At 40.7% G+C, this 16,454-nt stretch overlaps 1 protein-coding gene across 4 annotated transcripts in view; it reads left to right on the plus strand.

The window, feature by feature from the left end:
* The window catches only part of Dok5 (docking protein 5), a 143,888-nt gene that overhangs the window by 94,223 nt on the left and 33,211 nt on the right, over nucleotides 1-16,454 (plus strand). For all 4 annotated transcript variants that reach the window (XM_020176797.2, XM_074075006.1, XM_074075005.1 and 1 more), the window contains exons 3-5: nucleotides 889-1,003; nucleotides 1,087-1,206; nucleotides 4,245-4,434. In XM_020176797.2, the coding sequence (XP_020032386.1) occupies nucleotides 889-1,003; nucleotides 1,087-1,206; nucleotides 4,245-4,434 (425 nt within the window). The remainder of the gene's footprint in view (nucleotides 1-888; nucleotides 1,004-1,086; nucleotides 1,207-4,244; nucleotides 4,435-16,454) is intronic.

Consider the following 16,454-nt stretch of genomic DNA (forward strand, 5'->3'; position numbering starts at 1 on the left):
GTGGGGGAGAGTTTACAAAGCGCTAAATGAGCTAAGGGGTTGTGAGAGAGGGAAGGACCCAAAGAAAGTGTAAATGGGGACATCTTTCCTGTAGATGAGAACAATATGGTTCTGTGCAGGGTTCTCAGACACTAAAACAGAGGTTCCATAGTGATTGGGAAGCTAGAAGTCAGAGGGAGTGAAAATATGTGGGAAACCAAATTCCTTATAGACTCTCTGTGTTAGAATGTAGCACTTGACCTGGAACAGTGGATGTTTTTGAGACTTTTGACACTGCATCTCTGCTGGCAAAGAGTGGGATAATTTCATGATGAATTATGCTGTCCTTTCCTTCCTTTCCCTTCCCCTCTCCTCCTTTCATCACTCCCTTCTTTTCTATTCTTTTCCTTTACCCTCTTGTCTTCTATTCATTCTTTCCTTTTCCTCAGGGTCTATGTGTTTAAGGTACACTGTGTGTCTTGACTGAGTATCTCAGAAGGAACCAGTGCTCAGAAGAGATGATGCTGTTGGTGACTTTTGCAGTTGCAGAGAAGGGCTGAGCAGTGATGAGATAGACTTGAGAAGTATTGATAAGGTAGAGTCTTGTAACAATGAGAAATGAAAAAAACCCTAAATTTTCTACCTTTGTGACATTTTAAACTCATGCCACTCATGTGCTTTGGGAAACTTAATGAGGAAATTTGCCAGCCTTCCTTGCTGTCTGTTAAGGATAACATTGACTTCCCTTACGTATGTCTTAGCTTTCAAATACAAATACACGAGTCTCTTCTGTGAGGCTGTGTTTGTTGGTGATGTGCCTCACTGTTTTCTGTACTCGACTTTGGTTTTGTAGGTTGGAAGTGGTCACTCAGAAAGTGTGACCAAACTTTCAATTGTTCATTTTTTCAGGTTACAGAACTCAACAATGTGAAGAACGTAGCTCGATTGCCAAAGAGCACCAAGAAACATGCTATTGGGATTTATTTCAATGATGACACCTCCAAGACCTTTGCTTGTGAATCAGGTTTGTCTGAGGCAGGGGTCTGTGGCCATTGGCCTTTGACAGGGTGCTGGGCACACGGGTTAATCTTTTGGTCATTTCCATAGATCTTGAGGCAGATGAGTGGTGCAAAGTCCTCCAGATGGAATGTGTGGGCACGCGGATTAATGACATCAGCCTCGGAGAGCCTGACTTACTGGCCACCGGGGTGGAGAGAGAACAGAGTGGTATGTACAGAAAATTCTTACCTTTTCTCTCTTATCAACTGTTTTGCCCCTTTGTAACTTCTTCATTACGTAAAAATTTCAAGTAATAAAAATATTTAAGAGGGCTGGACACAGTGGCTCATGCCTAAAATCCTAGCTACTTGGGAGGCAGAGATCAGGAGGATCACAGTTTGAGGCCAACGTGGGGAAAAGTGTTAGTGAGACCCTGTCTCAACTGATCAGCTATGCTTAGTGGCTTACACTGTAATCTCAGCTATGCAGGAGGCATAGATAGTTGGATCTTGGTCTGCAGTTAGCGGGGTAAAAATGTCTGAAACATTACTAAAGCAAAAAGGGTTGGGTGTGGCTCAAGTGGAGAGCACTTGCTTGCCAAAAAAAAAGTATAATGAAGTCTTTTACTTAATGTGCGACCTGTGTTAACACGGCAGTGCATGTTTTCCTTGACATTTTTCACGTGTCAGATGAGGTGTCTGCATTAATATCAGTCAGAAATTTGAAGAACTCTATGGTGTGCCAGGTCAGCAGAAAATGATTTACCAGTAGTAGCGTATTTAATTTTCACTGCAGGCAGACGGCATTATGACTCCCCCATTTTACAGATGAGAAAACCCAAGCTTCAAAGAGCAAAACACCTTGCTCCAACTCCAGTAGCAAGTTAGCATCTAATTCCAGATTATGCTGTTGGGTCTGCATTTACAATGTACAGATTTTAAACTGCAATGGGTTTTTGTCTCACTTTTTCACTTAAAATGTTACTGAATTTTTTCCAATGCTTTTAATAGAATTTAAACTACATGAATATTTCAACGAGTTAACCACCTAAAAATCTGTGATTTTTTTTTTAACTGAACACTTGAGCCAACTCGGCTCATCATACCATCTAGGAATAAATCATTTTAAATAGTAATGACCGAAAATTTTGAGCCAAAATCAATGCTGTTTTTAGTCCAAGCCTGGAGTGATTTCCATGTTCAAGTAGCTGAACCTTATGACTGGGTAGATTGGATTTCAGGGTTCTTACTTGATCTATGAGAATTTTTCACAGTGGAAGGGTCTCCAAATCACCTGGACTGATGGCAGACATGGCAGGGGTGGAATTGTATGACCCTCTCCATTGTAAAAATAGTGTCCACTCAACTCGAACTGTGCCTGTGCCTTCAAGTCCTGTTTACACTCTGTTACTACGTTAGGCACAGTGTATCTGCCACAGTCCATCCCGACCCAAGTGGTACTGACTGAGCCTGGGAAATGCTGGTTAACTCAGGGGATCTCTTTGTAGATTGGGAAATTGAGCTACAGAGAGGTTAAGCCAGTTCTCAGAGTCATTTACCCCATCCTCAGACTTCTCCTTCTATGGTTCACAAAATCAGGAGAACACTGGGCAGAGAAGATGTACCCAGCACCTCACTGCCTGGGAACCAAACGTGAAGAAGGAAACATGACAGCACTTGATAATCGTTTTAGGGTGGTCACATCGTCACTTACTTTTCACAACTTTGTGGGCACTCAGCAGTGTCCTGATAGTCTACAAACTGAATTTAAGAATTGACTTTGCCTGTTTTCCCTTTCCCCTGCCAGTTCTCTCTGCCTAGCTCTCCTCTTTTGCAAATGGGAATAGGAAGATCTCTGGCAGAGAATGACTGGGGATTATTATAAAACTCAACTCTGTCTTATAAAGTGCTTTGCAGTCTTCTTTGTATGACTTCAAGTGATTGTAATTATAATGGTCACTCTACCACATGCACTCTAGGGAACTGCTCGACCTCTGAGCTACATCCCTAGCCCTACTATGGCTATTCTAGCAAACACACCTCTTCTAACAAATAAATGAGTGATGATTTCCTCACTTCTTACTTGATGAAAACAGTCTTTCTTATTTGGTCCAGAACTCTTGGGGGAGACATTTATTCCATTAGAATGTATTTTGAAGATAATAGCCACTAGAAATGTTGAATAATATTTATTTAATATTTAAATATTGGGTAAATATTTAATTATTGGGTGTTTGAAATCATTTAGAAAATTTGAATAGTAGATGCATGAATACATTTTTAAGAACACAATCTTGTCATTACTATTTATTAAAATCTGAAAATTCTAATGATTACCTTATTATAAAACAATTAATTTAGAATAACCTTAGTATAAAATTGTTAGTGCCATACTCTTCTGTTACATGTGTTGCTCTACCATAATGCTGGCTAGGTGAAAATACGTTTGCTATGGCAATCATCTTTTTGTTCATATTTCACTTACAGAATTTGACTAAAACTTCTTATATTAATGAATTTTCTAGAAACATAACAGAGATACTGTAACCATATCTGAAGGGATGAAAACTTGGTGGTAGTCATCAGCTAAGCAGTTTCTTTGGAGTACTCTTTGTGACATTTTTAACAATTGCTCAAGCAAACAAATGAATATTTCTTTTCCGGTAGTTGGCAAAAGGAAGCTCTTTGTTAAAACTAGTTCAAATACATCCATTGACATTTCTCCAAATGGCTGATCAGTTAATTGCACAGAATTAGTGTGGAGGTTTATTTGAATGATTTGGGATATAGCTTTGATCATTTAGTTATAGAAATAATAAGTCGATCAATACAAATTTAGTATCACTAAACCATGAGACAATTATTTTTGCACCTGCAGCCTTTATGAATGCAAACGTGGGTGTAATTAATGTGAGCTTGGTAGGAAAAAGAAATTGCCTTTAATGGTTTCATTGCTTTGGTCTTTTATTGGCATACAAATTTCTTATTACACAAATTGAAAATTCTAAAAGTGGTCTTTGCTCCTGTAAATAGTGTTTAGTGCGTGCTGACAGCCAGACTGTGTCATTATTATGTTATTTAACAGGATCTGCATTTCAAAAATCATGTTCTGGGATTGATCATTTATGAGAAACGTTTGTCTGTACGAATAGTCAAGTAAATCCTAGAATGTGAACTTGAATTGTTTTTAAATGCTTCTATGTTCCTACAATGACTTTGATGTTTTGTTCCTGGGGATTTTAGACTAACCTTTTGTTTTTCTCCCAGAGAGATTCAATGTGTATTTGATGCCATCTCCTAACTTAGATGTACATGGCGAATGTGCCTTGCAGATTACATATGAGTATATCTGTCTTTGGGACATCCAGAATCCCAGAGTCAAACTCATCTCTTGGCCGCTCAGTGCCCTGCGGCGATATGGACGAGACACCACATGGTTCACTTTTGAGGCAGGAAGGTAAGTTTAATGGCTTTTAATGACTCTTTTGCCAGATTTCCATTTTTCTTCTCAAAGCTCTTTGGGAAATTCATAATGCGAGGGGTATTATAAAATATTCATATATTCAACATAGCTTCCCCACCCACACCAGGGGGGGAGTTTCAGGTTCACAAAGGTGCTATGAGTTTTTATTACACAGTGTGATTCCCTTTCAGAAACTGGAGTGGGTCTGGATAAAAACGTGCCATTTACGAGGTTAGGCTAAACAGAGACTAATGTCTTGCTTCTTGGAAAACTTCTGTATATTTAAGATCTGGTCCCTCGTCTGAACTAAGGTGATAGATCATAAATACAAGGGGTCACTGGTGTTTTCCAAGTTGCAATTTGTTGAGTTCCATCCACTTGCACAGTGTAGTGACTGACATCAGTTAGGGAAGAGGCTAAATCTAAAACTTGTTTGTGACCACAAACAAGTGCACAAAGAGCACTTTTAGGGCCTCTGGTCATTCCTTTTAGAGGTTAGCATGGGGGAGAGGACACAGTGCCCTATACTGGTGGATCACCACCTACAAGAAGTCCCTCTGGTCAGCGTCTCCCTTACTTGCCCTGAATACTTCTTCCCTCTGAGTTCAGGCTCTGTTTTGAAACAAAACATAAATGTTATATTTAAGATTTCTAAATGATAAGTTTTAAGAAGTACAAGTCCTTCTGTATGTGGCCTGAAATTACCCTCAATTTGAAAACAACAAACGTATGACATTAAAAAATATTTCAGTAGTTCTTTGCACAGGAAAACGGAGAATAAACCAGAAGTTCTAAGCACCACGAAAACCCTCATGCATGTGAGCAGATGATGGTGCCGCTCCTTTCAAATTAACGTTTGCTCTATTTGAAACAGAGCCCAACTTGATGTTCTTGCAACTATCCTCAAAAGACTTTTTTTTTTCTGTACTGGGGTTGAACTCAGGGTCTTATGGTTGCCAGGGAGGTGCTCTACCACTTGAGCCACTCCACCAGCCTCTTTCCTCAAAAGATTTTAAAGCCTTCTTTCCCATACAGGTTTTCTCTGGTCTGCTCTATTCCCAAGAACCTAGAATCTAAAAAGAATAGGTCAGTCTACCAGACAACAAAAGTCATGTCATTAAAAAATAGAACTTTAGTGTTTGGAGCCATATTCTTGTTTTTGTCAGAATTACCTACTTACTATCCTTATGGGGAAATGCCTACAGAAAATTAAGAATTTGTCTGATCAGATTTACATATTTTCCCCTTTGCTTCTCAGAATGTATTATTCGCTAGGAATGTAGAAAATGTTTTAGAGTAGAGATAGACTTTCTGTCACCTGTATACTTCCTACCATTCCCCTTCTATGCTCCCTATTGATAGGTAGCAGAAATCTGCATTGGTCAGGATTTTTGCACCTAATAGGGGTGTCATTTATTCAAACATTAATTTTTTCAGTGTTCTTAAATTTATTATTTATAGCAAATAGTAGTAATAGAAAAGGAGCATAACTTTTTGTGGTAATAGTTGTGAATTAAAATCTAAGTAAATTTTTGTAGCATCTTACAACTATTTGAAACTTTAAAAAATTACCTCATTAATTTTCCAGGTATAAAATGAATATGACTTGTCATCCAGAACTTTAATTCATGTGGAACTCTAGTAGGACTGTCAAAGATCTGGGAGATTAAATAAAAGGCTTTGTCTTTTGCCCCAAATGTTGCAGGAAACTAGAGAGATTTGTAAGGAGGTATATTTGGGGTTGTGTGTGTATATGGGGTGTGTGTGTGTGTGTGTGTGTGTGTGTGTGTGTGTGTGTGTGTGTGTTTGGGTATGATGGAAGTGAGTTCATATTTTTAAAACATCACTGTGACCACATTGGGGCAATAGGATAGGGAGTCAGGTATGGGTATAGGGAGGCACTGAAGTAACTCAGGCCAAAGACAAGTACATATATTGAAGACATAAATTTCAGAATTATTTTAATGGTCTTTGACCAAAAGCTATAAAGTGCTGACTTGGAAAATGAAAGTGTTTCATCCTGTGACTTTGATAGCCCCTTTGTGATCTTTCCTTTTGGGAATTTCATCCAGCTGTTAAGATAGTTATAAAACCTACAACTGTGGCCACACAGTGTTGTGCCTCAGTATCGTGAGAGTGTAGAATATGTGTTGATCTTGAATAGCATTCCTTTTGTCATTTATGTATTTTTTGCAGTACTGGGTGCTTGAACTTAGGGCCTCATGCTTGCTGGGCAGGCAATCTTGAGTCATGTCCCCAGCCTTTGTCTTTTTTGCTTTTAATCATTTTTTAGATAGAGTCTTGCATTTTTTTTGCCCAGGCTGGCTTCAAACTTCGATCCTCCTACCTCTCCCTCCCACATAGTTGGGATTATAGGCTCGTGCCACCATGCCCCAGCTTGTTTGTTGAGATAGGGGTCTTTCTAAGTTTTGGCCAAAGTTGGCCTTGAACTGTGATACCCCCAATTTCTACCTCCCAGGTAGCTGGGTTTACAGGTATGAGCCATTGTGGTCAGCTCTTTTTTGTTTCCCCTCTCCCCGCCAGTACTGGGATTTGAACTCAGGGCTTGACACTTTCTAGACAAGTGCTCTACTGCTTGAGCCATACCTCCTGCCCTTTTTGCTCTGGTTATTTTTGGAGACAGGGTTTTGCTTTTTGCCGAGGCCAGCCTGGACCACAGATCTCCTGTTTTATGCTTTCTACTATAGCTGGGATGACAGGCAGGTGCCACCACACCCAGATTTTTTCCACTGAGATGGAGTTTTGCAGACATTTTTGCCAGGCCTGGCCTGGATCTGTGATCCTCTTGATCTTATCCTCCCACATAGCTTGTGATGACAGGTGTGTGCCACTCTGCCCAGCTATTGGTTGAGATAGGGTGTCACAAATGTTTTGCCTATGCTAGTGTAGAACCATGATCCCCCCAATCCCAGCCTCCCAAGAAACTAGGATTGCAGGCATGAGCCGTGGCACCGGGCTCCATGCCATACTTTGAATAGCATTCTTACATAATGGTCTGCTTTGTGAGGCTGGTAAGAACTTGGATTTGAGTGCTCATGAAAAAAAGTATGGGACGGAATTCTTGGGATCTTACTCATTTCTCAAGAGCACCAGTTTAAAAGTCAGAGAGATCCAGGTGGTAGCTCTTGCCTTGGACAAAGGGATTAACTTCTGCTTATACAAGTAATAACACCCCTGCAGGGTTGTAGCATGTAAAAGCAGTGACCTTGTGACTTAGAAGGGTGCTGTGCCTGACGAGCATCTTTGACATTGTGTTATCACTACCTTTGGAGAGGACTTGGATTTGACGGATACAGAAAGTGTTAAACACAGGTATTATTACAAATCTAGAGTTTTGTCTGAAACTCAAAGATGAGTTTTTGCAGCTATCATCAAGGTACTTAGAATAAGATCGTTTGTGTTCCCCCAAGCATAAAGGCTTCGCATCTGCCTTCTTTTATTAGTGAAGATAGTTTTCCTTTGGCTATTTTTGGATATGTTCAAAACAAGGCACTTTCATATTAACTAATATAATGTTCTCCTCTCTTATGGTAAGAAGTGAGCAGGAGTGAATTCTTTCCAGGTACACAGAGTTCACATATCCGACAAGCATCTGTCAAGGTATAAGACTATCGTCTGCAGAACACAGCAACAACTCTTCCCAAAGACCTTGGGCAAATTCTGTTCACATCATTTTGCCTCATCAACATCAACAATGGTACATTTATAGATTGCAGGACATGAAATAAAATTATGGTTCTGCCACATACTGGCTGTGGGAATTTTACATCTGTAAACTGGACTATTTCATAATTTTGCTATGAAAATAGATAAAGACACAGATGAGAACACCTGCAGTAGTGCTCAGCAAGCAGTAGGCTGTTGAATCAAGCCAAACTGACACAGCAGAGAAGCTCATTGGCTAACGTGAGGAGTGGAGATGGCGTCAAGCTCTTGGCTTGATTCAGTGTCCAAGTGAGACCCTAGGTTTCAATTCAATGTCCCCTTTCTTCTAGGATGTCATCATTCTGGCTCCAGAAGGAAGCCAGGAGCTGTGGGATCTACCCACACTGTCAGCCAACAGAAGAGAGGTGGCTCACTACCGGATGTTGACCATTCTGTTCTCTGTCACATCCAGGCACTGTACTGGGCACTTTGCACAAAGCCCACAGAACACAAATAGAATGGGGAGAACTTCCCAAGGCACCAAGTGTCTGCTATTGCCCTTGGAAGAGGAATGGATGTGAGGTTTTCAAAAACTAACAAAAGTGTCCAATATAGCATTTAAGGATTGCTCCAAGCGAATAAGGCCAAAGATTCTTTTGACTGGAAATAGCAATTCCATGTACAGTGGTGCTGAGTGTATTTTCAGGAACATTTGGTAACATCTGGAGACACTTGTGACTGCCACAACTTGCACAGATGGTGCTACTGGTGTCTAGTGTGTAGAGGGGCAGAGGTACCAGTGAGCATCTCACACTGCTTAGAACGAGTTTCCCACAATTGTGAATCATCAGGCCCAGTTATCCAGGGTTGAGGAACACTGCTCCCAGGTGTATTAGCCATTGAAAATAATCACTAAATTTTATTAAATTTTATAATCTGAAACTCACTGTGCTAAGCATTTTATGAGTGCTTCCTTGAAGATAGTCACTGATTGTACAAACAAGGGAATATTATTCCCATGTAACTAGGAAACTTGGGAAAAGGTATGAGTCAAGTCTCCAAAGACAGAGTCAAGACTCACATTCACTTCCCAACTCTATGTCAACACTATTCCTTCCTTCCTCTCTCCCTCCCTTCCTCCTTCGCCCCCTCCTTCCTTCCACCTGCCTTCCTTCTTTCCTTTTTCCTCCTTCTCTCCCACGTCCCTCCCTCCCTTTTTTCCTTCCTTCCTCCCTTTTTGGACAGGGTGTCACTATGTAGCCCAAGGTAGCCTTGAATTTGCTCCTCCTGCCTCTGCATGGGCCTCCATACCTGGGCCAAACTCTGTAGATCTCTAAGAAGGCTTACTTTCTACTGAAGGCTCCCTTTGTTGTTAGTTAACATCTCACAGCTAAGAAAGAGAATGCATATTTATATAATGAAAGCTTGTTAAAACCATTTTGGATCATTTGTCAGAATATTATCTCCTTACTGAAGCTGCCTCAGTATATGCAAAGCAAGCCTCTATCAATAAGTCACAGACCTGCAAAGATATTATAATTTATATGTGCATCCCAAGTGTGCACCAGTGTACAGATGTTCTTAGTTTGACTTGAATTTGGGGCCTTCCTATCTGTTCTTTTGGAGTAGAGGCACACATGACCAGGCTGGCCCATCTCTCCATGGTAGCTGTATGATCACCATTGGTGTTAAGAGTCTTCTACATCTTTTTCTCTTTTCCTCTGGGATAAATAAGTCTGTTTATATTGCCTTTTTTACCCTTGAAGAAATACAGGGTTGAAATATAAAATTTACGTTAAGGTGCAATTGCACAATTAATTACCTCTGGAGATAAAGAACCATTGCCTTTTTTGAAGACCTAGACGTAATTGCTTTTTTTGTTTGAGGCATTTTAGGCTCGTTTGTTTCTTTCCCTTTCAAGGCCTCAAAACTTCAGGTAAGCAGATCAGACTGTCAGGGGCTCAGATGGGAAGATGTGACTGACATGAAGTTCTAATGCAGTTACATCCCCCTGGATCCTTTCTGAAATGTTACTGTTTGAGGAAGGGTGGCAGGTTTCCAGTGAGTCTCCCTGTTAATTTTACAGCTGGCTGCTGAGTTAGCATGCCTCCGTGTCAAACTCCGCCTCACCTCCTGACTGATTTAAATTAATACCTTGGGTTTTGCACCTGCAGGAGTGAGAAAAGCTCAGGTGACATTTGGCAGAGATATGAAATAATCTCCACACATGAGTGCTTTTCCTTACCAGCCAGAGTCTCTCTTGTGTTTTTGACATCGTTTTGAGAGAAACTTTCAGGTACATGAAGAATATGTAAAGCATATACAAAGGCTCCTTAAATTCTGAGCACAAAATTGTGAAAAAGGTTTTAGGGTTTTTTTTTTTTTTTTGAGGGGGAAGGATGTAAATATATCTGAACAGCCTTGGAAAATACACCATAGATTTCTGTGTAATTTTTCCTAAATGCAGTCTAACAGGGAGACAATTTTTCATTGGGGAAGGGAATGGTTTCCCCTTTAGCTGATGAGTTTATGGGCTAAATGACAGTTGTGTTGGTAGCTTTAGCACATTCTCTACTTGTCTTCTTGATTCTAAGTACTGGGTAATTTCTCATTTCTGAATAGTTATAGACAATATCCTTATTAAAGAATCCAAAGTAAATGAGCAGCTGGCTGTGGTGGTGCATGTCTATAATCCCAGCTACTTAGGAGGTGGAGGCAGAAAGATCATGAGTTTGAAATCAGCACAGGCACAGTTAGCCAGACCCTCTCTCAAAAACAAAATACAAAAAAAATTGCTGGGCTCAAGTAGTAGAGATCTTCCCTGGCATGTTGGAGGTCCTGGGTTCAATTCCCAAACCACACACACACACACACACACACACACATACACACACAGAGTAAGTGAAGAATACAGTATATTCAAATTTCCCACTGTGTTGGGTAGAGTGACTCAGATACGATGATCTCACACACAGGCTTGCTCAGGAGAAACAAAATTCTCTTCTTTTACAAGATAACAGAAACCACAATTATGTCATTTATGCAGCCATCATTCCTCATGAGCACGTATCTATAGAAGGGTTTAGTCATAAAAGTAAAGCACACCCTTATGACAATATTCCAGTAGAGTTAGCATGCATGAAATCAGAATGCAGAGTTCTGCTTCCTGCTGCACAGAGTGACTCATCTCTTTAATTCCATCTCGGCGGATGCTTCCTTTTTGACGACAAGCAGAGCAAGGCCATGGGGGTGTGAAGCCTAGCTAAGTCCTATCTACCTCTGAGCTTCTGTGATTTTAGTATGTGAAGTCCCTACAGGAAACAATGACTTCTTCTAGCCTCAGAGGCAAAAGTAGGCACTTGTCAACATGCCCTGAATCATGACTCTCTCAAACAGATGTTAGATAAAATTCCACAAAGAACAAGGAAAGTGGGAAGGGCGATAGAAAGTCCTGAAGAAAGTGTGCAAGGTTGAAGAGTGTGAGCAGGACTGGCTTTGCTGAACCAATGAAGTTCGAGGGAAGACCTACAAGAGGTAAAAAAGCTAGGCATGGTGGTGCACACCTGTAATCTCAGCTTCTTGGGAGGTGCAAGCAAGAGGATTGAGAATTCAAGGCCAGCCCAGGCAGAGTTAGCAAGATCCTATCAAAAACAAAATACAAACAGACGGGTTGGGGAGTAGTTCAAGTGGTAGAGACCTTGCCTAACATGCAGGAGGCCCTGGGTTTAATATCCAGTACTGCCAAAAAAAAAAAAAAAGAAAGAAAGAAAGAAATGAAAAAGTAAGAGAGTAAGCCATGTTGGAATCTGGAGGTGGGCCAGGAGGCCAATGGGACTGAGCAGAACAAATGGGGTTGGGTGGGAGGGAAAGCAGCATAGGAAGAAGGTATAGACACAGTAGGGTCCAGCCCAGTCATGGTTTTGTTTTGAAGGTGATTGTGCAGAAAAGTTGGTTTTCATCTTAGTTAGGGAGCCACTGGGGGCTGCACAGAGTTGGACAACCGCAGAGCTTGAGGGAACGGTCCCCAAGATGCCCTCGCTTCTGACTCCAAGTGTAAGTTCATGGGTTCCCAACACCAAGCTAAGGTTTGATAACTCAGTCTTCCCCCAGCTACACAAATCCACTCCTGAAAATCCTCAAAATCACACTTGATCCCACACTGGGCTTCTGAGGTGTGGCTGCCCACCTTTTCTTCAAGACAAAATGTGATTGGATCTCCTTCCTGACTCTTTCCCTGTGGCCTCAGCACATGAAGATGCTTAGAACAACAACAATAACAGCAACGATCGTGATTAATTGCTCAGATGATGCCAAACCATTTACTAAACACAAATCCTCGTCTCCCAAATTGAACCTTTGAGGTCTGGGTGACCTTATTCCTTCATTTGAATTATGAGTCTCCTGAAACTTTGAGAGACCGACGAGTTTGCGCAGACCATGATCCCCGCATGGAGGGAAGCTGGAATTGAGACTTCCACCTTCCTCACTTGGTCCCTCCAGACAGGACTGGGCTGTAGGAACTGTACCTGCGTTTCCCAAAATGTGGGATGATTTTAGGCGTGATGTTAAATGTGAAACTCAGAGTGATAAAGTCATTTCTTTTCAATTATTTGATCCTTTTGATTAAGTTATGGGCAAGTATTGCTATTGGTGCTGGCAAACCTTACACAAATTTCAACACACATTTTCTCATTCACCTGTACTAAAGAAGGAAAAGTTCAGCTCAGACCGTTGACAAGAGGATCTGGAGAGAGTTTAGTAACATTGCTTTGTTTTCATTCTACTTATTTCTATATCTGCTTTCACTTTCAACTTAGGGCAGCTCATAGTACTTCATGATATTGGTCTGGTGATTCCATTTACAACATATTTGTTTAAGAAAAAACAAAACAAAACAGTGAGTTGATACTAAAAGAATGACTTAATGGCAAAAAGATTGGACAACCATAACCAAAGCTGAATGTGAATGATAGATGGTCCCAAGAGCTGTCCCGTGCTCAGAAGCCTAAGTGGCAGAGGAGGTTTTGATGAGGTATCTTACACTTACCCTTGTTTTTCACCCTTTTGCTCACAGCAAGTGACAGAAAAACAATCCCTGAGCAGTGGACGAGGTCACCCTGATTGCCTGCCAACACATTGTGCTTTGACTTAAGTTGATATCAAGCAGGTACAGGGCAGTAGTTAGAACAGGAAGGACAACAGAGAGCCACAATTTTAGAAGGTTCTCGCCTCCCCGGGGCAGGCGGGGCAGAGCATGGGTTCTTCTCAACTCAAAGCCTCCTTCTCTATGCAGCCTCCTACTGTTCCAGCAAAAGTCAGTTTCTCCTTTTGTCCTCTTGGTTTTGGTCTATCTTAATGGTTTTCAACAGGAGGCATTTCACCTCCCAGGGGATATTTGTCAATGTGTGAACACATTTTTGGTTGTCACAATGGGGGGTGGAAGGTGGAGAGATGTGCCTGACATCTATTGTGTAGAAGAAAAGCTGTGACTAGATTAGGAAACTTCCCTTTCTACTCAGTTTCCATCCCCATGGAACAATGAACTCTCCCTTTTAAAATTTAGTTGTCCACTCTGCCTCTCATATGTGATGCTTGCAGTAAATCCAGGTGAGGGTTAGCATGGTTCTATTTGTTTTACAGATGAGAATGCAGGTTGAGAGAGGTGATGGAGCGTGCAAATGAGGGGCAGGTCCAGCCAGGCAATCCTCAGCTTAGGTTCTTAAATCTTATTATTTTGCCTTGACACATCTTTGGTGTATGGGTGTATTAATGAATTTCCCTGGGGTTTCTGACCTATTGGTTTCTGAAGGATTTCTGATTAATTGAATAACCCGTGGTATCAAATGATAGGGATATCATTTAGGCAGAATAATTTTCATGAAATTCAAGACTGTAAGTGTATTTGTATGGCTATGATGTCCCTATGTCTGAATCCTTATCTTCACAGATGACATTAGAAAAGCCAAATTTAAACTCATTATTTTACCTGGTTGTCCAATATGCTTGTTTCTGAGAGGGTAAGGGCATCGGAAACTGTTAGTTTATTTGGGACATCTTTGGAAAAGCATCCAAAATAGGAACCAATAGGTACAAAGAAGGAAGGGATCAGGACCACAGGCAGTCAAAGCATATGATGTGCTATTCCTTGGGGGGTGAACCCCTTAAAACAGTTTTATTTTCTATTTCTATAAAAATGAGTAGACATTGCCGTATTTGGTTATGTAAGACCATTAGCCTGCTTGATGTGTTTTGTTTTTTACTTCCTTTCTTTCCTTTTTTATTCCCCTGTTTTCTTCTTGCTGCCTTGGGCCATTATCCCATTATACTGTTTTGATGAAGGCCTGCCTGTAGTAGCATTTTAATGCTTTGTAAAGATGCTTATGAAACAGTTCCAATTAAGTCACGTGGGTGAGTGACCTGGATAGAAGACTTGTGGGTAGATGTTAGAAGAGGCCTTAGGGAAGAGCACGTGAAAGACAGCTTTTGTTCATTTGAGACTTACTGGTGATGTTATCCAAGTGAAGGACACATGACTTCCAGCAGATGGACAAAAGTTCCAACAACCAAATCAAAGACCTCATTTCTGTTTTCTTTAGAGCCCTTAGTGCATTTTGTCTCTTTAGTCCACTCAGGGACCTCTTGGTCAGTTCCAGTTGCTCAACTTCATCAGTTCCATTTTGCCCCTTACAGCTTAAGAAAATGGAGCAGGTTTCTGATGTTTAAAATTCAGGTAACTTCCCTTAATAATCAAAATTTCTGGCTTCTCTCAAATAATCCAAAGCTGTGGACTACTATTCCCTGCAAATACCTGCCTAGGCCTGGCTGGTGACTGCCATCATTAAACAAGACCTATGTTCCCCATTAGACACATTCCCTTCACCCTGTGCTCAACTGGGGGGTGGGGTGGGGCGGTGTCTATACAGCTTTATCCAGTCACTTTCTGTACCTGAGCTCTGGTGGAGTTTGTGGATGTGACCACTCCTGGTTCTTTCTGCAAGTGGGGTGTGTGTGTGTGTGGTGTGGTGTGTGTGTGGTGTGGTGTGTGTGTGTGTGGTGTGTGTGTGTGTGGTGTGTGTGTGTGGTGTGTGTGTGTGTGTGTGTTTTCAGAACCCTCAGCACAGGTGAGGGTTGTCTATATAAGTTACAGAAGAATGCATGATACTGGAATTGTTTTGATTTCCTTTTTGATCACAATAGTCTAGTGCTTTAAATATCATTTAAGAAGGGGTGTGGATTCATAATTTTTATCAAAAGTGGACACTGCATAAAAGTGATTTTCTTACTTATTAAGGGGTCATAATACAGATAAAGCATCCTACCACCAGCATTAAAAATACAATAGAAAAGAAAACATGAACATGCTACAGAGTGATGATAGGCCCTCTAATAGACAGGCACATTGAGTCACAATCTAAACGACTTCTTAGGCCACTGGATTGCCGGGCCTGAGAAACATAGCTGTAAGATACTGATTAATCATCCTACAGGTGTTCTGAATAACAAGTACCTTCATCCTTTTTGGAACCAAGATTGTCATAAGTAAATGAACAATGACCTCTGCCCTGGGAGAGGTTACATGCTCTTCTTAAAGAGTCAATTAAGGTCAATTCCTCCTCTTAATGAATTCCTAATTTCTTATTTGATGGGAAAAGGATGTATGAAAACCATAAAAGTCCGCAGAATTACATGCCAGGTTTGTATGGTGGACATATAAGCAAAAAAGTGGCAATAGGGGTTGAAGTGTTGAAGGATGTCTGCACAAAGAAACTGAATTTTAGATTTAGTTCTTCTTCATTAGAATGACTTAATAATTAAAATCCTATGATCATCTTCATGAGCTCATTCTTTATATTGTCTTACTGAAAGAGCTATCTTTTTTTTTCCATCTTTTACTCATGAAATTCAAGCTGGGCAAATCTTGACCAGTTACTTAGACCCTGCCATACAGGCAGAAAACTGCCATATGGTCATGATATTGGGCTAGCTGTGAAAAACTGGACAGGGGTAACACCTTCCTTGATCATTGCATATACTGGAGTAGGTAAAAGAATTAACAGTGGATTGAGCTGAAAATGTGCTTAGATTCTAGGTTGTATTGTACAGTTTTTGGTTTTTTAGTACAAAACTCAGTCACTAAAGCTAGTGTTCAACATTTCAGGAAGAGATTCAGCCGTGGAAGGAGGGTGTTTGAATAATTAGGTCCTGTAAAACAAACAAACAAAGCGATTCTCTTAGTTTACTAGTGCCATATGTATGCATCAGAATCAGAGCTCTTTTAAATGTCCCTCCCTACATATGATTTTGTCTCACTTCTTTAAAAACATTCGGAATAATTAAATATATTTGAG

The sequence above is a fragment of the Castor canadensis genome, chromosome 5, assembly GCF_047511655.1.
Source record: "Castor canadensis chromosome 5, mCasCan1.hap1v2, whole genome shotgun sequence".
Taxonomy (NCBI): domain Eukaryota; kingdom Metazoa; phylum Chordata; class Mammalia; order Rodentia; family Castoridae; genus Castor; species Castor canadensis.